This window comes from Microcaecilia unicolor, chromosome 1 (assembly GCF_901765095.1).
Source record: "Microcaecilia unicolor chromosome 1, aMicUni1.1, whole genome shotgun sequence".
In the NCBI taxonomy this organism is placed as follows: domain Eukaryota; kingdom Metazoa; phylum Chordata; class Amphibia; order Gymnophiona; family Siphonopidae; genus Microcaecilia; species Microcaecilia unicolor.
In genome coordinates, this window is record NC_044031.1 from 182,943,009 (window position 1) to 182,967,903 (window position 24,895).

At 48.2% G+C, this 24,895-nt stretch overlaps 1 protein-coding gene across 1 annotated transcript in view; it reads left to right on the plus strand.

Moving 5' to 3' along the window:
- The window catches only part of EP300 (E1A binding protein p300), a 507,140-nt gene that overhangs the window by 82,208 nt on the left and 400,037 nt on the right, over positions 1 to 24,895 (plus strand). The window contains 1 exon segment of the mRNA XM_030203013.1: positions 10,942 to 11,203. Coding sequence (XP_030058873.1) covers positions 10,942 to 11,203 — 262 coding nt within the window.

The window sequence follows — 24,895 nt, forward strand, 5'->3', positions numbered from 1 at the left end:
TCCTTCAATCTCTGGGCTGGGTCGTCAATATGGCCAAAAGTTACCTGACCCCCTCGCAATCTCTAGAATATTTGGGGGCCAGGTTCGACACAGCCTCGGGCTATGTGTTTCTTCCTGAGCAAAGGCAGTGCAAGCTTCAGAATCCAATCCGTCTGCTCCTGAGGATGCCCCGCCCGCGAGCTTGGGACATTGTCCAGCTGTGGGGTTGATGACGGCCACCTTGGAAGTGGTGCCCTGGGCGAGAGCGCACCTGAGACCTCTACAGTATTCTCTACTTCAACGATGGTCTCCAGTATCTCAGGATTATCAATGCAGACTTTCTTGGCTCCCTGCGGCCCGCCTCAGTATGGAGTGGTGGCTCTCGGACAGCATGTTGCGGCGGGGAATGCCGCTGGCGCTCCCCGATTGGTGCCTAGTGGTGACAGATGCCAGCCTGAAGGGCTGGGGCGCACATTGCCAGGGGAAGCATGCCCAGGGTCTGTGGACGCCTGACGAGTCGGCGTGGTCTATCAACCGCCTGGAGTTGAAAGCGGTGTTTCTGGCTCTTCTGACCTTTCAAGTGACCCTGGAAGGATTGGCTGTCCAAGTGATGTCGGACAACACGACAGCAGTGGCCTACATAAATTGACAAGGCGGCACTCCGTGCAGAGCTCTAGCCACGCAGGCCGAACAAATTTGCCACTGGGCCCAGCTGCATCTAAAGTCCCTGTCAGCAGCTCACATTGCAGGGCAGAGCAACGTGCAAGCCGACTATCTAAGCAGGCATCAGATCAATCCAGCGGAGTGGGAACTAGCAGACGTTGTATTCCTGCAGATATGTGCCAAATGGGGCAAGCCCGTGATGGATCTTATGGCGACCAGTTCCAATGCCAAAGTCCCGTGCTTCTTCAGCAGACGGAGGGATCCTCTCTCTGCCGGGTTGGATGCCTTGGCTCAACCCTGGCCCCTGGGCTTGCTGTATGTCTTCCCTCCGTGGCCCTTGATAGGGCGAGTGCTCTTGCGGATTCGGCTGCATCCAGGAGAAGTGGTGCTCATCGCCCCGGATTGGCCCAGGAGGCCTTGGTATGCGGACCTCCGACAGGTGCTGTTGGAGGCTCCCTTTCCGTTACCTCTGGTTCCGCACCTGTTGTCACAGGGTCCGGTGGCCATGGAGGACGCCTGCCGCTTTGGTCTTATGGCATGGCGATTGAGAGGGCGCAATTGAGAGACAAAGGCTACTCAAATATGGTAATTTCCACTCTACTGCAGGCCCGTAAGCGCTCCACTTCCAGGATTTGGCGCCAGTTTGAAGTCTGGTGTGTTTCAAGAGCGCTTTCTCCGTTTGCGGGCTCCTGTCTCGCCGATTCTGGACTTTTTGCAGGATGGTGTACACAAAGGCTTGGCCTGTGATTCCCTGCGGGTGCAAGTGGCAGCATTGGCCTCCCTGCGTGGCAAGGTTGAAGGCGTGTCCTTAGCTGCTCATCCAGATGTGGCACGGTTTCTTAGAGGGGTGCTTCGGCTCCGTCCTCCCTTGCGGGCACCTTGTCCAGCTTGGAACCTGGGGTTAGTATTGAAGGCCCTTCAGGGGGCTCCCTTTGAACCGCTTCGGCGTGCTTCAGAGAAAGATTTGACACTGAAGGCCGTCTTTTTAGTGGCCATTACTTCAGCGAGACGGGTGTCAGAGCTCCAGGCGCTGTCCTGTAGAGACCCTTTTCTGCAATTCTCAGAGTCTCAGGGGTCACGGTTCGGACCGTGCCTTCCTTCATGCCTAAGATGGTTTCAGCGTTTCACCTAAACCAGCCTGTTTTTCTTCCCTCCTTTGTTGAGGAGGAGTTTCCAGATTCATTTGGGCAGTTGCACCTTTTGGATGTGCGCAGGACTCTGTTGCAGTATCTACGAATTACACATTTTTTCAGGACCTCTGATCATCTTTTTGTGCAGTTTGCAGGTCCTCGCAAAGGGTCTTCAGCGTCTAAAGCCACTATTGCCGGTTGGCTCAGAGAAGCTATCTTTTCAGCATATCTGCTGTCTGGCCGGGCTCCGCCTGAAGCCTTTAAGGCACATTCCACAAGAGCGATTTCCTCTTCCTGGGCAGAAGCTGGAGCACTATCTCTTCATGAGCTCTCTTTCGCCCGACATTACAGGCTGGATGTGGCTGCCAGGAGGGATGCATGTTTTGGAGCACAGGTGCTAGCGCGTGGTTGTGGCTTGTTCCCACCCTATTTAGGGTTTGCTTTGTTACATCCCATACGTAATGGCTTCATCTGCTTGATGACAAGGAAGGGAAAATTATGTTCTTACCATGATAATTTTCTTTCCTTTAGTCATAGCAGATGAAGCCATGAGCCCTCCCTGTATGATTGTCTGTATTGCAGTGATTCTGATTTTAGGTACTGTTCTTGTTTCCTGAAGTTATATTCCTTCCTTGGGGAGTCGGAAAACAGTCTTCAGGATTCTTGTTACAGTTATAGGCGGATGAGTTCATTCCCTCCAGTTCATGTTTTGGTTGGATGTGTTTATTCCCTCCAGGAGGATGCAAGTATTCCCTTTGTTTATACAAAGTGGAGGACGAGTTTATTCCCTCCAGGAGGATGAGTTCATTCCCTCCTTTTTTGAGTTCATGCCCTTGTTAAGGGGCCATCGTTCGCTGTGAGGAAAGTTCATGTTATTCCTATTGCGGTTTGCCATACTGCTTTGGAAGCTTCAAATACTAAAGAGGCAGTGGAGCTAGCTGGCCATGAGGCACTGTGAAAAGTTGAGTGGTTGATGGACACAACCCATACGTAATGGCTTCATCTGCTATGACTAAAGGAAAGAAAATTATCATGGTAAGAACCTAATTTTCCCGTCCTGACCCATCTCCAGTGCTTGTCTTAAGCCAGCCAACTGGTATAAGGTCATTGTTATCTTCCTCCTTTTGTCTCTGAGCCCTCTTGCTACTGCCCCTGCTGATATAAATGTTGCTCATGATACAGGGAGTGCTAACAGGAGTTGCCATTGGCTAAAGAAAGGTAATAAGCTTCTGGTGGAATCTCTCCATGAGTGATGTATACATTCTCAGAGGACAATCAGGTCAGACAGTTCTCACAGGTAGGTGATGTCATCCACGTTGCCCAGTGTGGAACGCTTTTATAGTGTAGTATATCTTTAAGAGCGCACGAGTGCCTTCCAGCCTGCTGAGAGATGGTGGGACCATCAGTCTCTCTCCATCCACATTGAGGAGAGAACACACCGCTTGCAGCTCCTCACAGCGTCTGGTGAGTTTTGGTCTTTGATCTTTTTTGTGTCTTCCCTTCAGATATTTTTGCACGATTGTGTGTTTTTCTCTTTTCAGGAATATTTCCTTCATACACTTACCAGTTTTAGCTGATTCCCCCCCCCCCCCCCCCCCCCCCCCTTAAGATTTCTTATTTTTTCTTTGGCTCATAAAGCTTCGGTGAAGATTTTTTCCTTCTCGTTTCTCAGTGATCTGCCTCTTTTTTTTTTTTTTTTTATCATCATCAAGTCGTTTGATTTGGCCATGGCTGTTTTCCCTTCCATGTTATCGAACATTCCCAGTGGCTTCAAGCGCTGCGCTCAGTGCAGTTGGACCATCTCTGGCACTGACACCCATTCCTGGTGTCTTCAGTGTTTGGGGCCAGACCACAACTCTACTAGCTAGTCTTTGCCTGCATATGCAGAAAAGAACATGGTCATCTAGAGAGACTTTGTGAGAAAATTTTTGTCCTGACTGGAGCTACTCATGGGTATCAGACAATGATCCACGTTACTTCTTGGAGGAGGAGTCATGTAGTATCCCATCTCATCCCTCATCTCCTCAAGAGAGTTAAAAATCTCTAGAGGTGCTTTCTTTTTTTAGTTTTGTCAGGGAGTTGGCTGTGGCCATCTCATTTAAGTTGGAGATGGAGGAGGAGCCCAGGGCAGAGATTTTGTCTGTCTTGAGCTATAAGTTTCCTCCAAAGGAAGGGGTCACTGTGCTCATTGCACCCTGTCCTTAAGAATGCACCGATGAGGAACTGGGAATCTTCCCTCTCAATGCAGGTAGCACCCAAGAATGTGGATATGCAGTATCGTATCCAGAAGGCTCCCAGATTCAAGAGGGCCTAGTTGCCTCACCACTCTTGGTAGTCAAAGCCACTCAGCTCTGTCTCATGCTTCAGCACCCCTGGGGTTAGAGCCCAGACCCTTAGACTCGTTTGGGAGGAAAACTTGTCAGGCCTCTGCTCATTTCCCATTCTACCAGCCCTATACGAGCCTTTACTTGGAGCTTCTAGTTAATAGTACACTTAATCTGGCGGATTCTGTCCCTGAGGAGCAGGCCCACCAAGCTTCACCAGTTGGCCAATAAGCAGATGGAATATTGACATTATTTGGCCATGGGAGCTTATGACAATTTTGATATTGCATCCAGACTCTCTGGAATGGGTGTGGGGTTTCACAGACTCTCATGGCTTAATGTCTCTGACCTGGAACAGAGAAGTTAGTAGACATGTCCTGCTGAGGGGACAACTTATTTGGAGAGAAAGTGGAAGAGGTCGCTGACATTTAAAAGTACTCTAATACTATCCACACTCTCTCAGTAACCTCCATTTACATCTTCTTCAACAAGAAGATTTTTGACTAGGCAAAGGCACGGGTCCTGCTACTCTCAAAGGCATAGGTACCAGCCTTACTCGCGGTCTACTCAGACAACTTGGGGCCCCTGTCCCAGGCCACACCTGCCCCATCCCCAGAAATCACAGTTGGCTCGCCAGTCTGTCAGGGCATGGGCTTTTTGACTGGCTCCAGCAGAGCATAGCCAAGCAGAGAGTATCTGTTCTGGGCAACCTGCCGGTTGGAGGGAAGCTAACTTTTTACCACCACAAGTGGCCCCTTATAACCTCCAACCAGTGGGTGCCTTAAATAGTCCATAGTGGGTATGGTTTAAATTGGCATCAGTGATCTCCAAATTGCCCACCTAGAGTGTCTTACATCACCTTTCATGACAAGCAAGTGTTTGTATAGGAAATCCCTGCCTTTCTGCAGGCCAGAGCGGGCTAACCTGTACTACCAGGGCAGGAGGGGCAAGGATTCTATTCTAGGTACTCCTTTTGATCAAGAAAACTGGGGCATTCCAGTCCATCCTAGACCTAAGGGCTCAGAGCAAATATCTGTTGAAAGAAAAGTTCAGAATGATTTCCCTGGGCTTCATACTTCGTCTCATTCAGGAAAACTGTTGGCTTTGCTCTCTTGACTTAAAGGATTCCTATACCCACATTTCAATATGTCCCAGTCACAGGTGGTATCTCAGTGGGGAAACACCACTTCCAGTATCGTGTTCTGCCATTTTGCCTATAAACATCCCCCAATATTTTCACCAAGTACCTGGCGGTAGTTGCAGCATATCTACACAGTCTGGGAGTGTATGTGTTTCCTTACCTGGACAATTGGCTGGTCAAGAACACATTTCAGGTGACTGTTCAGGTGCTAGAGCTACTGGGGTTTGTCATAAATTATCCCAAGTTTCATCTCCGTCCAGTATGACAAATTGGGCAAATAGGAGCTCTGCTACAGCACAGGCTTGGGCCTTCTTTCCTTTAGCAAGAGCAGATACCTTGGCAGCTCTTGCCTCGCAGATCCACATCAGCCATCATGTTTCAGCTCTGCAAATGTTGACTGATGGGCCATATGGCCTCCACAGTGCATGTCACTCCCATGACATAGCTGTATTTGAGAGCGACCCAGTGGACCTTAGCCTCCCAGTGGTCTCAAGCCACGGGGAACCTAATGGATGTCATTCGTGTCCCTCCAGATTTGGCTTACTCCCTTCTCTGGTGGACAGTCCGGTCCGATTTGACTGTTGTACTTCCATTCCAAATTCCACTGCATCAAAAGGTGTTGACAACGGATGCATCTAACATAGGTTGGGGAGCTCATGTGGATGGGCTTCACACTCAGGGTTCCACTCAGGAGGCTCATCTTAAAATCAATCTCCTCGAACTACGTGCCATTTGGAATGCTCTAAAGGCTTTTGGAGGTTGACTCAAAAACACATTATCCAAATTCAGACAACCAGGTTGAGATGTTTTATGTCAATAAGCAGGAGGGTGTGGGATCCTACCTCTTGTGTCAAGAAGCGGTAGGTATGTGGCAGCTGGCTCTCCTTCATGGGATGAGCCTCTGTGCTGTATACTTTTCCAGCAGAAACTGCCTGGCAGACAGAGTCAGTAGGATATTGCAACCGCACAAGTAGTCTCTCAATATGGGCTTAGCCCGGAAGATCTGAGAGTGGGGACCCCCTCGTTGGATCTTTACGCCACTCACCTCAACAGCAAGGGCCCTCAGTCCTCCTGCAGGCTCAGATCACACAGCAGACTAGTGTCGGATGCCTTTCTCTTACATTGGGGATGAGGACTTCTGTATGCGTATCCTCCTATACCTCTGCTAGAGAAGACCTGACTGAGGCACCATGATACTGATTACTCCTCATTGGCTGTGAGAGAGAGATGGTTCCCTTTTCTCCTGGACTTGTCTTCAGAAGATCCGTGGAGATTGGACTGTTTCCCAACCCTTATCATTTAGAAGGAGGGGTCCCTTCTGCATCCCACCCTCCATTCTTTGGCCCTCATGGCTTGGAACTCAAATCCCTCAGATTGCCTGAGAGTGTCTCCCGTATCTTATGTGCTTCCAGGAAACACTCCACTAAGAGGTGTTATTCTTTTAAATGGAATAATTTGTCATCTGGTGATAGGACAAGGCCTTAGATCCCTTCTCTTTCCCTACACTGAAACTGCGATCAGAACAGAGTAGTCCTCCGCACGCACACTCCCCAAGTTCCTTTCTAAGGTAGTGTCGGAGTTTCATCTTAGCCAGTCAGTTGCTCTTCCAACATTTTTCCCCAGACCTCATGCCCATCCTTGCAAAAATGTACTACATATATTAGACTGTAAGCAAGCTTTAGCCTTCTATCTGGAGCGGACTCAAGCCCGTTGACCGCCCTGTTTTTCGTTTCTTTTGACCTCAACAGGTTGGGGGTGGCCATTGGCAAACATGCATAGAAATTGGATAGCAGACTGCATCTCCTTTGCTTATGCCCAGGCAGGGCTGACTCCTGAGGGACATGTCAAGGCTCACAGTGTTAGAGCTATGGCTGTGTCGGTTGCCCACCTGAGATCAGCCTCTATAGTGGAGATTTGCAGTCTTCGGTGCACATATTCACATCCCACTACTGTTTGGATCAGGACACCCAACGCGACAATTTGGACAGGCAATTCTGCAGAATTTGGTGTCTAGAATCCAACTCTGTCCTCCCAGGCCCTGTTTTATTCTGTTCCAGGTTGCACCTACACCTAGTGTGTATATATTTTCAGAGGAGTTTATTGGTTGTACACTCTGTGCTTTTCACCTGACTGAGGGTCCCATGCTTGAGCGTTGGGCGGGAAGGCACATGCGTGGTGGGACTCTGCTAGAACTTTCTCTAGCGCTAGCGAGTCAGGATCCGCATCGAGGCTCTGTTGGATGACATCACCCAGATGTGAGAATAATCGGCCTATTGTCCTCGGAATCACCAGCTACAGGTAAGTATCTTTGCTTTCTCCGAGGACAGCAGGCCATCAATTCTTTCATACCCTCCCACCTCCCCTTGTTGGTCTCTTGTATAGCATCTACGATGTGGGTGCTGTCACATGCTTTTAAAGATGTGCTACGTTATAAAAGTGTTCTGCACCGGGCGATGTGGATGTCACCCACATGTGAGAATTGATGGCCTGCTTTCTTTGGGAATACCTTCTACAGGTAAGTATGTTTTCTTTTCTGAAAGCTGTACCTTTTTGTAAGGTCACTGAGAAAATGGAATTGGTTTATAGGTGATACACCAGAATGGTATAAGACCTGCAACAGAAGTAAGACATTCAAAATGTACTTGAAGAGGGATTTGAGTTCCAAGCCATAAGACAAACGTGCAAATTTGACAGATTTCAGTCAAGTGCAGACAAGTACATTTTTCCATAGAAAAGGAATTTCAAGGAGAATGGGTCAGCTGAAGTTGCAAGTATGATGGTTCAGGGAAACCTTGATATAGTATTTACCTTAGAAGATGTAGACACCTGAAATGATTACCAGTGGAGTTTAGTAGTCTAGTTAGAGCAGCAGTCTGAGAAAACGGGCAGCCGCTGTTCAAATCCTGCTTCTCTCATTTATATGCTGCTTGTGACCTTAGGCTAGCTTTCTTGTTTTCAGTGTGCTGTGGCTAGTCTGCAGGTGTACCACAGGAGTTGAGGGTCACTTATTAGTTGAAACAGCTTAATTTGTGCCAGAACTGAGTGTACCTTTTAGAAGTTTTCTTGTCTCTAGCTGTCGGTAGCAGCAAGCAGAGATTAATACATCATTCTTTTGCCAACCTCGGAATTTCTCTATGATTTTAACTTCTACTTCTGCATAGGCGGAAAGCATCAGAGAAGCCTTCGAGGTTGGTGCGAACAGGATGTATGAATTGCTGCTAGTCTTTAGTGGCAGGTTGCAGCAAGAAAACATTTTGAAAAGGTACATTTGGGGGGGGGGGGGGTGGTCAAGAGAGACAAAGGGAAATACCTGGTCGCTGGCTGGAGAGGGGATAGGAGGGACAGATGCTGGACTTTTTGAGGGTGGGGGGGGGGTGGGGGGGAGGAAGTAGAGAAAGTAAATGCTGGACTATTTTTGTATGTGAGGAGAGGTAAAATGCTGGACCGTGGGTGGGAGGGGGGGGGGGAGAAAAGGTAAATTGCTGGACTATGGGGATGTGCCTTCACAATTTTAGCACCATCTAAGCGTGCCGTGAGACAAACATGGTTGAAAATCTCTGCCTTGGGCAAATTACTTTATTCTCCATTGCTTCAGGTATAGCAACTTAGATTTAGTTCTCTTGGACAAGGGAATAATTTGTGTCCTTGCTTGTAAGGTGCCTTGAGCTTGAATTTGGGGAAATGCAGGTAAACGTAAAATCCAAATCCTAACCCAAACCAAAATCCTGGCAGAATTTGAAACATGCTTAGAACATATATAGAAGACAGCTTATAGAAACAAAGTGATGAGGTTGCAGGATTGGAAGCAACCCATCTTTCACTCCTTCAAGAGCTGAGGCAAGAACGGGTGATGAAAAAGGGGCAAGTAAAGGAAGAATGAGGTAGCCATACTGCAGGCTACATTGTAGGTGAGTGGGAGTCAACAGGTTTACAACTCTCCAAAAGCTAAAGAGTTAATATTGGCATATTAGTTGTCACCAGATACCAACTAACAAAGCCAGAGAGTTGTGCATCAGATGTTAGGGTACTAGCCTTACTAGCTGTTTTGTCTCAAAGTTTGGTGATAAGACGTGGTGTGTGTAGTTCTGGAGACTTGTTCATGTATCCAGGATGGCAGCTATTCAAGATGACAAAAATTGATGTATTTTGGGGAGCAGCTTGCTACAAGTGGTCAAACAATGTTGAGTGACATCTGGGTTATATCCTTAGAAGTAGGAGACCAAAGGGGGAAAAAACGGACATGTGGGTATATACTATGTTGTTATTTATCTATCTATCATTCCATTACATCTAGCAACAGATGAGTCTCTGAAGGAGTGGATTATATCCATCTACCAGCAGGTGGAGTGAGAGGATAAAGGCTGAACTCTGCTTATGTGTAGGACAGTTCTTGCCACAGTCAACCTGTATTCCTCTATCCCTGGCAGGTGGTGGATGGTTTCCCACCTAGCAGTGGTGCACCTTTGCCAACGCCGGAGCAAGCTAGGTTCCCGCGTCCACCTTTCCCTCTGCAGCTGCGCCCGTTCAAAGGGTCACTGGCAGCGTGTAAGAATTTCTGCCACTGCTGCTGGCTGTCTCAGAAGCCTTCCCCCTACCGCGTATTTCCCCTCAACTATGCTGTTTTTTCCTGGGAGGAACACAGCAGAGGGGAAGGCTTCTGGGTCAGTTAGCGGTAGAGAGTCTTACACGCTGACAGCGACCCTTTGAAATGTGCTGCGGTACTACCGGGGGGGGGGGGGGGGGGGTGGAGGAGAGAGGGAAAACTGTTGGGCATGGGAGTGGAAGGGAGAGAGAGAAGGAGAGATGTGTGGGTAGAGGAGAGGCATCATTGTTGGACATGGAGAGAGGGAGACAGTGTCAGTATGCTCATATTAGCTCTCTTCTCAAGTCACTTCATTGGTTCCCTATCCGTTTCTGCATACAGTTCAAACTCCTCTTATTGACTTATGTGCAGTCACTCTTCAGTTCCTCAGTACCTCTCCACTCTTACTCTCCCTACACTCCTCCCTGAAAACGCCGTTCACTGGGTAAATCTCTTATTTGTACCCTTCTCCTCCACTGCTAACTCTAGACTGTTCCTTTTATCTTGCTTCACCATATGCCTTCCTGAGCCTGTACATCAAGCTCCATATCTGGTCGTCTTCAAATCCAGGCTAAAAGCCCACATTTTTGATACTGCTTTTAACTCCTAACCTGTACTCATTCAGCACTCATTTTTATCATTCCCACCTTTGTAATTCCCTTACAACTCCACGGCAGTAGCATATGTCAGTCACCAAGGAGGAACAAAATGTCTTCAGTTAGAGCAAGAGGTCTCTCTCTCTCTCTCTCTCTCTCTCTCTCTCTCTCTCTCTCTCTCTCTCTCTCTCTCTCTCTCTCTATCTATCTATCTATCTATCTATCTAACGATGCAGCAAGATAGACCTAAAACACATACGTCTCTTTCCTCACAACATGGAAATCGGGTAATTCGTCCCTCGAACAAGCAGAGGTCAGCCTCTATCCTATCTCCACCTGCAGGTAGATGGACATAACCCACTGTTGAGGGACTCATGTGTTGCGATTAATGGAAAGACATTTTCCCTCAAGGACTGCTGAAATCAGCTAGGTTTACTACAGTTCCATTCTGTTATCGTAGCTGAAGCTAGAATGCATATTTTCAAAAGCTACATACATTAAAACAAATTTTTTTTGTTCATTTTAGGCTCAGCAACAGGCTCCTCAAGTCCAGCAAACTGGAATGGTGCCCACGGCTCCTCAGGGCATGGGTTCTGCAGCTCCCACTGCAGACCCTGAAAAGCGCAAATTGATCCAGCAGCAGCTTGTTCTTCTCTTACATGCTCACAAGTGCCAGCGGCGGGAGCAAGCCAACGGTGAAGTGCGGCAGTGCAACCTCCCTCATTGCCGCACTATGAAGAATGTCCTCAATCATATGACACACTGCCAGGCTGGCAAGTCTTGCCAAGGTGAGTCACTGTCCTTTGTACACAGAAGCAAATCTTTTTTTTTTTTTTTAATTAAAAATATTTTGAATTACCCAAAAATGTAAATCACAAAACGCATACAATTTCCTATATCTGGAAAAGGAAAATGAGAAATAAAAAAAGAACTTGTGTGTATTTAGCCTACTTATCTCCTGAAATTTCAAAAAACACAAATGTAAAGGATAAACTGATGTCATTTTTGCCCAGTTTTGGATTATAAGGGACCCCAGCCCTGCATATAATGTGCACATTTCCTTATTTTACTAGACCAGTCTAGATGTGTGGGTTTATGATGCTCTGCCAGCAGATGGAGACAGAAAACTGCACTTTGGGGCCCTGTTCTTCTACAAAGGGGGAAATATCCCCAAGATACCTGTCCTGGAAGCCTAGAAAATCATGCTACACTAGTCCAGCACATGCCATTATCCAGTGGAGTATAGTTCAGGCACTAGAAGAATGAATAACGGAGATCCACACCACAATAGAATATTGTAAAGATTTCCCTAAAGCTAGTAAAAATATATTTTTAGACCATCAGAAGGACAAGCTGTTATTTAAGACAGTATCCAGAGCCCATTTCTTCATCTGCCCAATTTTTTTTATTACTTTTTAATATCCAATATTAACTAGGTAACAGAAGACAATAACCCCTTTTCTGATGGCTTGTGTTTTTTGATGGTCCAAAATATTTTAACTAGCTTTTGGGGAGACAGAAAATACTGGCAAGTTCTTCATAGGTGAAAAGGTTGGTCCTCCATCTGCTGGCAGGGTGGTATAAACCAAAATATTTGAGCTGTTTGATTTAGTGCCTCGCTTCCTAGTGGGCTCACAATCTGAGTTTTGTACCTGGGGCAGTGGAGGATTAAGTGACTTGCCCAAAGTCTATCTTAGTCTAGCAGGACTCAAGGGAAGGAAATAACAGGAAAGAATTTCTGTGACAAGCAAGGAGATGAAGGCACACTATATGGTGACATCCTCTAGATGCCTTGTATATGTGGTGGTCTCATAGCTCATAAAGCTTTTGACAGGTTCCTTGAGCATTTGTGTGTTATGCTTGACAGCTAGTCCCTTTGTCATCATTCTTGTTTTTTTTCACACGGACCCTGACAATTGGGAATCTTCATGCAAAATAAGTAAATATCAGCATCAGTGGTTCCTCTAAGGACTTGCCTGGTGTGTACACATTTTTTTTTCGTGTGAGCAACAATTTTTGAGCGCCAATATTAGCAATGCATTTCTGTATATTACAACCCCCCCCCCCCCCAAAAAAAAAAAACATTCTTGTGAGCAACCATGTAAAATGTATGAGCAATCCCTCTTGCGCTCCACTTAGAGGGAACATTGATCAGTATCCCTACCTGATGGACCAAAGTCGGATACCCAAGGAAAGAGTTTTCTGCGGACAAAATCATGAGCTGGCTGGGTGCTCGCCCAGCACTGAACAACTAGGGCAGCTAGATATACAGGAGCTGTGAGACCTTTGGTGACGTGTTTTCCTCTTACTGTTGTATTGGAGTTCCTTTCTCTTTTCTATAATTTATATGCTTGGATGGCCTGAACCATAAAGGGGTATATCAAATAAATGTAACCTTGAACTCTGGAGGAGATGATTGCTGCTCTTTGGACTGCTTATTGTGGGGAAGGTATATTCCTCTGCTTCAGCTTCTCCCTTCACTCTATGATTTGTTCATTTGGTCATGCTATGCTATTAGGGTCTTACATCCTGCAAAATCCCAAGAAACTACAGGCAGGTTCAGAATAGGTTACATTAGAGACCAAAAAAAAAAATCAAAATGTGCACATCATTAAGCCTGAAGAATCGCTGTCCTGGCTATCTCAGATGCTGATTTGTTATGGGGAGGTATCTGGCTTTAAAGTTACCTTCAAGACCTGCACCTTGATTCACAAAATTATCTATGGCATTGTTCCAGATTATATGCTAGATTTAGTTGACTTACCACCCAGGAACAAATCTAATACCACCCGATCTTATTTGAACCTACACTATCCGGACTGTTTTGGCCTCAAATATAAATCCACATATGCCTCCAACTTCCCTTTCCTGGGTACTCGACTGTGGAATGCTTTACCTAAACTAGTTAAATCATCCCAAAATTATCTAACGTTTAGAAAATTATTAAAGTCTGTACTACTCAAAAAGGTTTACCCTCCAAATTCAACATAATCAGCTTAATCTCTTTGGTTTCAAATAATCCAGAAACACTTGAATCTACTTTCTTTACCATTCTACTGCTGTATATTATACCAAACTTTAATTTACTGTTTGTACTGTTTAATTTACTGTTTGTACTGTTTAATATGCCATTAACTAGTATAAAAGGCCCGTTTCGGTAGGCAATGAAACGGGCGCTAGCAAGGTAATCCCCCCCCCCCCCCCCTGCAGTGTCCTTCCTGTCTCCCCTGCCCCCCCTGCAGCCACCCATCTGGTCTCAGGACCCCCTCCCCACCAACCCTCCTCTGCCCCTGCAACCATTCATGTGCAGGGGCCCTCCTTTCTCCCCTGCTCCCCCTGCAGCCACCCATGTCCAGTAACTCTCCTCTCCCCTTGCCCCCCCTGCAGCCACCCATGTCCAGTGACCCTCCTCTAAAGCCAAAAAAAGATTTTAAACCTGAAACACGGCTCCATAGACAGCCATCTGGCATTGGCTGTCATCTCTGCAGCCGCTCCTTCTCTCCCCTCTGACGTCGCTGCGCTCCTCCGGGGTCTTCCTGCAGGGGAAGTGACGTGGAGGGGAGAGGAAGAGCCAGATGGCTGTCTACGGAGCCGCGTTTCAGGTTAAAAATCTTTTTTTGGCTTTTTTCTTTTTGTACCGGCCGCTGCTGCTCCACAGGAGAAGCAGCAGCGGCCGGACAGCATTAGTATTGGCGGCTGCAGGTGGCGAGGGAGTTGATGTGCCCGAGAGGGGGGGGTAGGGGCTTTGGTGATGCGCCGGGGGGAGGGTCTTAGGTGATGCGTCGAGGGGGGGGTAGGGGCTTGGGTGCCGCGGAGGGGCTTGGGTGTTGCACTGAGAGCTGATTGGTAGGCAGGGGGAGGAGTAGGGAAACACGCTCTGCGTGTTTCCCTACTCCTCCCCCTGCCTGGCTTGCGGTTTTGCAGGGCAGGGGCTTGGGTGTTGCGCCGAGGGTGGGGGGGCACTGACAGCTATTTCCCAGGCAGGGGGAGGAGTTGTGAAACACGCGGAGCGTGTTTCCCTATTCCTCCTCTTGCCTTGGAATCAGCTGTCAGTGCCATCACTGACATCAGTGCATTCTAAACTGCCTAGCAGACCACCTCTGAGGGAGCCAAGGTACCAGGCACATTAGAACGTTGGAGGTGAGAATTATTATATAGGATACTGTATTCCTGATTTAGCTTATGTAAGCCACATTGAACCTGCATCCAGTGGGAAAATGTGGGATATAAATGCTTTTAAATAAATAAATATGACTAAATCGGAGATGTTGAATCTTAGTTTGGAAGCCCTTAGGACCCTCCAACAAACAGTATTTCCCCTTTCAGTGGGCCAGGAAACATTAAATACCTGGGGGGTCTGTGTAACAGCTTAGTAACTGAAGCTTCACAGCTTTATAAAATTCACCTGTATAACCATCTGCATTTGGTGCTGTGTAAGCATGTAGAGTCTTAATCGCTGCTTGGAGCTCCTTGGCCTGCAATAGCGCATTCAAGGTCTCCACCGCTTCTGGTGGCAAAGTAGACAGTCCCGCCCTATCAAGAAACTCCTTGGTCCCAGCAGAGGACTGAGAAATCTCCGCTGTGTACAACTGACGAAAAGGTTCCAGAGAGACCTCTTCTATCTGATCAGTACGATTAGTGATGTATCTCGAGCTATCCCGAGAATCACCACAACTCTTAACCAACCTAGCCATATGCTGTCTGGCCTTATTCCCATATTTACAAAATTTGTACTTGTGGTAAAGAAGACCTGTAGTGGTTTGTTCATGAATGAGGGTGTTTAACGCTATCTATGTGGAAATCAAAGTATATCTTGTTACCTGAGAAGGAGCACGCAGGTATGCCCTCTTAACTTGATGCAGTTTCTTTTCCAAGCTGACTATACTAGCAGCTATCTTCCTATTTCTCAAACTAACATAGGCGATGAAATCACCACATAACACCACCTTAGCATTGTCCCAAAAGTGTTGGCTGTTCTCTGGTGCTACCTGTTCGTGGCAAGAAAATAGTCCCATCTCTCTCCCATATATTTCAAAAATCAGGGTTTTTCGCCAGGTATGCTGGAAAATTCCATCCCTTATGCACCTGATAAGCAGGCACCTTAAGATCTACCTATACCATGGAGTGATCCGATATAATCTCAGGGCCTGTGACTGCTGCCCACACTGATGAAACAATGCTCACACCTTTTTTAGTAGTAGCTCAAGGTGAGTTACATTCGGATACACTGGGTATTTCTCTGTCCCTGGAGGGCTCACTATCTAATTTTGTACCAGAGGCAATGGGAGGGTTAAGTGACTTGTCCAAGATCACAACTACTACTACTACTACTACTTAACATTTCTAAAGCGCTACTAGGGTTACGCAGCACTGTACAATTTAACATAGAAGGACAATCCCTGCTCAAAGGAGCAGCAGTGGGATTTGAACAGCCCACCTCTGGATGTCAAGACTCGTGCTCTAACCACTAGGCTATTCCTCTACTCCAATGCCTGATTCATAAAAATATAGTCCAGGCGGGAGAGCATGACATTGTCCCTGGAGCCTTGAGCATATTGCTGATCCATGGGATGGAGAAGTTGCCAGGCATCAACCAACCCCAGGGAGGTCACAAACGAACGGAAATTCTCAACCATCTCCTTTAGCAGGCGTAGAGTCCATATCTAGGTGCAGAACAATGTTCATATTTCCCCCCAAACCATGAGATCTGCATCCAAATAGGGAAGAAGAAAAAACAAGGAACGATAAAAGGAGGCTTCAAAGGGTGTGTGCTCATATACCACTGAAAGATAGAACATTTGACTGTGTCCACAGTTTCAAAAACAGATACCTCCCTACCTGATCCTTAGACAACTTCCACTTGATAAGGGAGGGAGCACCGCACCAACACTTCCACCCCTCGGCGCACTCCTGAGGAGGTATTAAAAAAATCATCCCCCTGGGACTTCCGGTGGAGCTGCTGGCCAAGATGGCCGCTGCAAAGTGAGCTCCAAAGGGTCGTGATCGAGGATCCCTCCAAAAAGGCGCTCCCAACCCCCCAAAAAAGAAGGGAACGATACCCCAAAAAAGAAGGGAACGATGCCCCTTGGAAGGATAAGATAAAGGGCGGAAGATTGGTCATCATTGCAGCTCGATCAGTGAAGACGGAGCCGTGAAAAACGGGCAAAGCTGTTCCCCCCTCCCCCACATTGCGCCGCGTACAGCCATAACCGGAGAGACGCCCGTGGCGGAGAAAAGCAAAAGGTCTAGCTTTGGCAAAAGACTGGGTAAAGGTTAATCCAACCTAACAGCGTGGGCCAACTCAGGCGATCGAGGTAGAAGGCACAGGAAGGCGTGCTTATATCTGGGGGAAGGGAGACAAACAAGCAGGAACTGCCGAACAAAGGACAAATGAATGATTTGGTCCGTGGGACTAACTATATGACAAGCAGTACGGACATCCCAGCAAAACACCTGCAGAATCAGCAAACGGTAAGGATCATATGAAAAGTTAAAGGAAGAGCAAAAAATCAGCAGATATAGCGCTGCAAAGCTTTTGTCACGAGAACAGCCAGATACCTTAAAGGGCCAAAGGCAGTATCCTTACTAACACCCAAGTCTATTTATGGAAGAACTGCAGGTGGTGAACTAAGTAATAAATCAACAAAGCTATACAAAATACAAGAGTATAGACTGCCTATCCTATCACAGAGGAAGGTAGAGTAGCTGGGACAGATTCAGGATTCAATAGCCTGTTACTATAACAGTGCAGCCTCAGTTACCTTTGCATGGCGACCAGAGGTTCTAAAAAAGAGCCGGAAAAAACCAGGGTCTGAGGTGCAAAGATGATGAAGAGCTCCCCGCCATCACCATCGGTGAGCTCTGCTTGGGCCTCGGAATTAGTCACGGAGGTAAAAATGGTGGTAGAGGAAACCATGAGCCATCAACTACAACAAATAGGTAAACTAGATGGAATGGATCAACGGCTCACCACCTTCACTAAAGACTTTCAGGAGGTCCAGCAAAGACTGGGAGAAGTGGAAACCTCGACGCAGGAATCATCAGAGGCCATTGAGCACCTCAAAAAAAACTGTGGCAGCCTTGGAGGATAAAATGGACAACTTAGAGAACCGTTCTCGAAGGAATAACCTAAGACTGGTAGGAATACCAGAATCAATAAAGGAGGTGGAACTGAGAGGTTTCTTGGAACCATGGCTCGCTAAGATCTTGCATACTCAAAGCACGGCGGGACCGCTCAAGATAGAACGTGCACATCGTTTAGGACCCAGGAAGGCTCTCAACGATCGGCCTAGGGTGGTCATACTGCATTTGCTGCACTATCATCATAAGATGGAAGTGTTAGCAGCTCTCAGGAAAGGCGAAACGCTCGAGGTGGACGGCCACAAGGTACTACTAAAGTCTCCCTTCAGCGCAAACTATACTCCCAGGTTTGTGGGCGCCTACATAAAATACAAATACGTTTTAGCCTATTATACCCAGCTAAACTATGAATCCAACACAATGGAACTGTAAAATTTTGTGAAACTGTAGAAGCAGCCCAAGCGTTTGTGGACCAGATGGAGAGAGAGAGGCCGAGCACATCCAAAAATAAGTAGAACTCTTATTGGCAGTGTGGGAGCTATTCGCAGCTGAGAGAAGGGGGGAAAATTCATCTGTTAGAATGGGGGTCCTGGATCGGAGACACGGAAGTAGTGCACCTTAGGTGCCCTCTAGGAGCGGGGTGGGGGGGTTATTATTGAGGAGAAGGATCTTCATAGTCAAAAGGGAGAAGAAGAAAGCAGGTGACATATTAAGAGTTACAATGGGGGTACAACCAAACAGATTACTACCTAAAGAGAGGCGAGGGGGGTATTGGCTGGGATGCCCCCATTGCTCATTAAGAGATGGTATCAGTTTAGTATACCACTTGAGTAATGACATCACGTAAAGGCCCTTCAGATAGTGACCAGGAACGTTGGAGGTATCTCCTCACCGATCAAAAAACAAAGTTCCTTGTCATCAAGCAGATGAATCCATTACGAGTGGATTGTGTCCTTCTGCTCAGTGTGCTGCTGCGGCTAGGAAAGCGAATAGAATGTTGGGTATTATTAGGAAAGGTATGGAAAACAGGTGTGATGATGTTATAATGCCGTTGTATCGCTCCATGGTGCGACCGCACCTTGAGTATTGTGTTCAATTCTGGTCGCCGCATCTCAAGAAAGATATAGTAGAATTGGAAAAGGTGCAGCGAAGGGCGACTAAAATGATAGCGGGGATGGGACGACTTCCCTATGAAGAAAGACTAAGGAGGCTAGGGCTATTCAGCTTGGAGAAGAGACGGCTGAGGGGAGACATGATAGAGGTATATAAAATAATGAGTGGAGTGGAACAGGTGGATGTGAAGCGTCCACGCTTTCCAAAAATACTAGGACTAGGGGGCATGCGATTAAACTACAGTGTAGTAAATTTAAAACAAATCAGAGAAAATGTTTCTTCACCCAACGTGTAATTAAACTCTGGAATTCATTGCCGGAAAATGTGGTGAAGGCGGTTAGCTTAGCAGAGTTTAAAAAGGGGTTGGACGGTTTCCTAAAGGACAAGTCCATAAACCGCTACTAAACGGACTTGGAAAAATCCAAAATCCCAGGAATAACATGTATAGAATGTTTGTACATTGGGAAGCTTGGCAGGTGCCCTTGGCCTGGATTGGCCGCTGTCGTGGACAAGATGCTGGGCTCGATGGACCCTTGGTCTTTTCCCAGTATGGCATTACTTATGTACTTATGTACTTATCAAACAGCAGGGGGAGATAGAGAGCACTGAAAAACCATAGTGCCTCATGGCGAGCTAGCTCCATCTGCCTCTTCAGTATTCTCTATCTCCCCAGCATGGTGGTTGCAGCTTGTTCAAGCTCCTTTCAGAAAATCTACCTGGGGTGGCTCCTGTGCTTTTGCCAGTTGTAGCAGGGGTGTTGTGGCTGATGGTGCCCACTTTAAAGGCAAATAGGTTAGCCCTTTCCGTGCCTTACCGGGCCCCTGATGTGGAAGTAGACAAATAGGCAAGCCCTGTCCCTGTCTTTGCCCACGCTGTGGATGCAGGCACATAGGTTCGCCCTTTCCCTGCCTTTCCCACTTTACTGATCCTCCGGAGTTGGAAATTTGCCTCTTTCGCTGTTGCCTCAAACTTACCTCACAACGTAAAAAAAAAAAAAAAAAGTCACATCGCGCTTTGGTGCTGCCATCCCAGAAAAGAGGTTTTCTTCTGATTGTGCAGCGTGACTGGAGCCCTGCTTTCTGTATTCCCTCCAGTGGAGTCTGGCCTTGGATTACCGTCAGGCGTGTTTTTCCCTGACAGATGGCCGCAAGACAAGCAAACAAGGGTGGATTCCCCTTCAGAGAGTGGCGCACCCCCTCCCCCCTCCCCTGTGGTCAGGATGTGAGGACTCTGAGGGGTCTGGCAGGCCTTCGTGGTCTGGAGAGCCAGAAGAAGGTGCAGGATTGCCACCGGATCCAGATGATCCTTCCGCGGTGAGGATTTCCCACCGCGATGAGCTGCCAGCGCTTATTACTGATGCCTTGCAGGTCCTCTCTATAGAAGACCCTGGGAGTACTGAGACCTCCTCTGGTAATCCGAGGATGGCAAGTACTAAGAAGCCTACTCGAGCCTTTCCTTTGCATGACGCAATTCAAGAGCTTATGGCTCAATGGGCTGACCCCGAGGGGCCTTTGAAAGTCGCCAGGGCTTTGGGGCAATTATACCCTCTAAGTGAGGAGCATTTGGCGCGCCTAGCAGTGCCTAAAGTGGGTGCCCTGGTCACGGCTGTGACAAAACTACCCTCCCAGTGGAAGGAGGAGTTGCCCTGAAGGACATGCAGGACCGTCGCCTGGAGGCAGCTATGAAACGGTCCTTTGAAATTTCTGGCCTATCCTTACGGGCGTCTGCATGCAGCTGCTACGTTGCTCGAGCCTGCCTCGCTTGGTTACAACAGGCAGTGGAACAGCCCGGAGATGGAGCGGAGCCCTTTTCGGAGGTGGCACCGCAGATGGAGTCGGCCTTATCATTTTTGGCTGACGCCCTTTATGATCTGGTCAGAGCTTCGGCTAAACAGATGGCTGTATTGGTGGTGGCTCGCTGTCTTCTGTGGCTATGGCATTGGGCAGCTGACATCACCTCTAAGCAAAGGTTGGTGAAGTTGCCCTTTCAAGGCCTTCTCCTGTTTGGTGAGGAGTTGGAGAAAATTGTGAAAGCCCTGGGGGATGCCAAACCCCAGCGCTTACCCGAGGATAGGCCGCGGCCTTCTTCCAAGGGTCAGGCGGTTCCCTCCTCTTACAGACCTTGCTTCCGTGAAGCTAGAAGGTACCACCTGGGGCGTTCTGCTGGGTTCACTTCGCGTGCCTGTTTTCAGCAGAGGAACTCCTTTCGCTCGGACAAACGTTCTGCAGCAGCAGGCTCAAGACCTGGAGTTCAAGGGCGGCCCTCTCAATGATGGTGCGCCGGCCCCCTCCTTGATTCCTGTGATAGGAGGACGACTTTCCCTCTTTCTCGAGGAGTGGGCCAAGATTACCTCAGATCAGTGGGTCTTGGACCTGATCAGAGAAGGCTACAGAATAGAATTCAATGCCCCGATAAGAGATGTGTTTGTGGAGTCCCGATGCGGTTCTGCCGCCAAACGGGCAGCGGTAGAGGAGACCTTGCAAGGCTTGATTCATATAGGGGCGGTTTCCCCCGTGCCTCCCGCCGAATGCGGCTCTGGCTGTTACTCCATTTACTTTGTGGTGCCGCGAAAAGGAGGGTCTTTTCGGCCTATCCTAGACTTAAAAGAAGTGAACAAGTTTCTGAACGTGCGGCATTTTCACATGGAAACCCTGTGCTCCATCATAGCGGCGCTACAGCCAGGAGAGTTTCTCATGTCTCTGGACCTGAAAGAAGCTTACTTGCACATACCAATTTGGCCCCTGCACCAGAGGTTTCTGCGTTTTGCGGTGATGGGAAAACATTTCCAGTTTCGGGCCTTGCCTTTTGGCCTCGCCAGAGCTCCCCGATTCTTTTCCAAGGTAATGGTGGTAGTAGCTGCTTTTCTCAGGCGAGAGGGTATCCGGGTTCACCCGTACCTAGACGACTGGCTCATCAGAGCAGACTCTGTAGGAGAGAGTCATCAGGTTACAGCCAGAGTGGTCTCAGTCCTTCAATCTCTGGGCTGGGTCATCAAAATAGCCAAAAGTCACCTGACCCCCTCTCAATCTCTAGAATGTTTGGGGGTCCGGTTCGACACAGCCTCGGGGATGGTCTTCCTACCCGAGCTAAGGCGGTGCAAGCTTCAGAACCAGGTTTGTCTGCTCCTGAGGATGCCTCGCACGCGAGCTTGGGACATAGTCCAGCTGTTGGGGTCGATGACGGCCACTTTGGAAGTGGTGCCTTGGGCGAGATTGCACCTGAGACCTCTGCAGTGTTCCCTGCTTCAACGATGGTCTCCAATATCTCAGGATTACCTGCGCAGACTCACGTGGCTCCCTGCGGTCTGGCTCAGTATGGAGTGGTGGCTCTCAGACAGCATGCTGTGGCGAGGAATGCTGCTAGAACTCCCCGATTGGTGCCTGGTGGTAACAGATGCCAGCCTGAAGGACTGGGGTGCACATTGCCGGGGAAGGCATGCCCAGGGTCTTTGGACACCCGAGGAGTCGGAGTGGTCCATCAATCGCTTGGAGTTGAAAGCGATATTCCAGGCGCTTCTGGCCTTTCAAGTGACCCTGGAAGGATTGGCTGTCAGAGTTCTGTCAGACAACACGACAGCAGTGGCCTACATAAATCGCCAAGGAGGCACTCAGTGCATAGCACTAGCAGCACAGGCTGGGCAGATTTGCCACTGGGCCGAGCTTCATCTGCAGTTTCTGTCAGCAGCTCATATTGGAGGTCAGAGCAACGTGCAAGCCGATTATCTGAGCAGGAATCAAATCAACCCAGCGGAATGGGAACTTGCAGACGAAGTATTCCTGCAGATATGTGCCAAATGGGGAAAGCCCGTAATGGATCTTATGGCGTCAAGCACAAATGCCAAAGTCCCGTGCTTCTTCAGCAGACGGAGAGATCCTTGCTCGGCAGGGTTGGATGCCTTGGCTCAACCCTGGCCTCAGGGCCTCCTGTATGTGTTCCCTCCGTGGCCCTTGATAGGGCGAGTACTCCTGCGGATTCGGCTCCACCAAGGAGAGGTGGTTCTCATTGCCCCGGATTGGCCCAGGAGGTCATGGTATGCGGACCTCCGACGGATGCTGGTAGAGGATCCCCTGCCGTCACCTCTGGTACCAAACCTGTTGTCACAGGGCCCGGTGACCATGGAGTACGCCTGTCACTTTGGTCTTACGGCATGGCTATTGAGAGGGCACAATTGAGAGACAAGGGATATTCCAGTAAAGTCATTTCCACTCTCCTGCAGGCCCGCGAGTGTTCCACTTCCGTGGTTTATGCCAGGATTTGGCGCCAATTTGAGGCTTGGTGTGCTTCTAAAGCGATTACACCCATGCGGGCTTCTGTCTTGCCGATACTTGACTTTTGGCAGGATGGTTTACAAAAAGGCTTGGCCTATAATTCCCCGTGTGTTCAAGTGGCAGCCTTAGCATGTTTTCGAGGGAAGGTGGCTGGCCTCTCTCTGGCTGCTTGCCCAGATGTGACACGGTTTCTTAGAGGGGTGCTTCGGCTCCGTCCTCCCGTGCGGGCTCCGTGTGCGGTCTAGAACCTGGGGTTAGTTTGAAAGGCCCTTCAGTGTTCGCCCTTCGAGCCACTTAGGTGAGCTTCAGAGAAGGATGTGACCTTAAAGACTGTCTTTTTGGTGGCCGTGACATCGGCGAGACGGGTATCTGATCTCCAGGCGCTGTCCTGTCGAGACCCATTTCTGCAATTCTCAGAGTCCGGAGTAATGGTACGTAAGGTGGTTTCAGCGTTTCACCTAAACCAGCCTATTTTCCTGCCCTTTTCTAAAGAGGAGTTTCCAGAAGCCTATGGGCAGTTGCACCTTCTGGATGTGCGAAGGGGTCTATTGCAATATCTATGCATGTCAAATGCCTTCAGGACCTCTGACCATCTTTTTGTTCTTTTGTCAGGTCCGCGCAGAGGGTCTCCAGCGTCTAAGGCCACTATAGCCCGTTGGCTCCAAGAAGCTATCTTTTCAGCATATCTGCTATCTGGCCGGTCTCCGCCTGAAGCCTTTAAGACACATTCCACAAAAGCGATTTCCTCTTCAAGAGATATGTAGTGCAGCTACTTGGGCTTCTAAGCTTTCGTTTGCCCGGCATTACAGACTGGATATGGCTGCCAGGAGAGACGCGCATTTTGGAGCACAAGTGCTGGCGCGTGGTGTGGTTTGTTCCCACCCTATCTAGGGATTGCTTTGATACATCCCACTCCTAATGGATTCATCTGCTTGATGACAAGGAAGGGAAAATTAGCTTCTTACCTTGGTAATTTTCTTTCCTTTAGTCATAGCAGATGAATCCATGAGCCCTCCCTCGGTGGTTCATTATGTGATTTATGTTACTTTTATGTTCAGTTTTTCCTGTAGATATGTTCCCTCATTGGGAGAAGTTGGAAAACAGTCTTCAGAATTTCTGTTCAGTTACAGGAGGATGATTTCATTCCCTCCTTTGAATTATAGCTCCAGTTTTGGGGCGTTCATCCGCTGTGAGGAAAGTTCATGTTATTATGCTTTACAGTGTAACACTGCTTTGGAAGCTTCAAATACTGAAGAGGCAGATGGAGCTAGCTGGCCATGAGGCACTATGGTTTTTCAGTGCTCTCTATCTCCCCCTGCTGGTTGATGGACACAACCCACTCGTAATGGATTCATCTGTTATGACTAAAGGAAAGAAAATTATCAAGGTAAGAACCTAATTTTCCCATACTTCAGACGCTCCGTAAACAAAAGGTATCAATAGCCCTACTCCAAGGAATGCACCTAAATGCCAAGGAACACGAGAAACTGTGACGGTGGGTGGGTTCCTATTATGAATCCCCGGCACAGGCCAAAAAAGCGGGAGTCATAATAATTAAGGGGATTCAAATTATCACTCTTAAAATTGTCGCTGACGAAGCGGGAAGATTCATGCTGGTGCACTTAACAATTGAACGTCAGCCGGTAGTTCTGTGCAATGTGTATGCCCCCAACACGTATAATAAGGCTTTTTACAAGCAAATCCTGCATCACCTAACTGGTTTTGATGAAACTCCCCTTTTGATAGGAGGGGATTTCAACGCAGTGGGAGATCCCAGCTTGGACAGGTCACATGGGGAGAAGAGGGGCTCTATATCGGACTGAAGAGGAATTAGTGTGTTAAGCGAAGTCCTAGATCTGATGGACGTGTGGCGCACCTTACATCTATTAGAACGGGATTATACCCACCTGTCTCGCGCACATGCCACCATGTCACGGATTGACTATATATTTATTTCTCGTAACCTGTTTACAAGAGTCCGCAAAGCAGAAATAGGCCCCATTAAAATAGCAGACCACG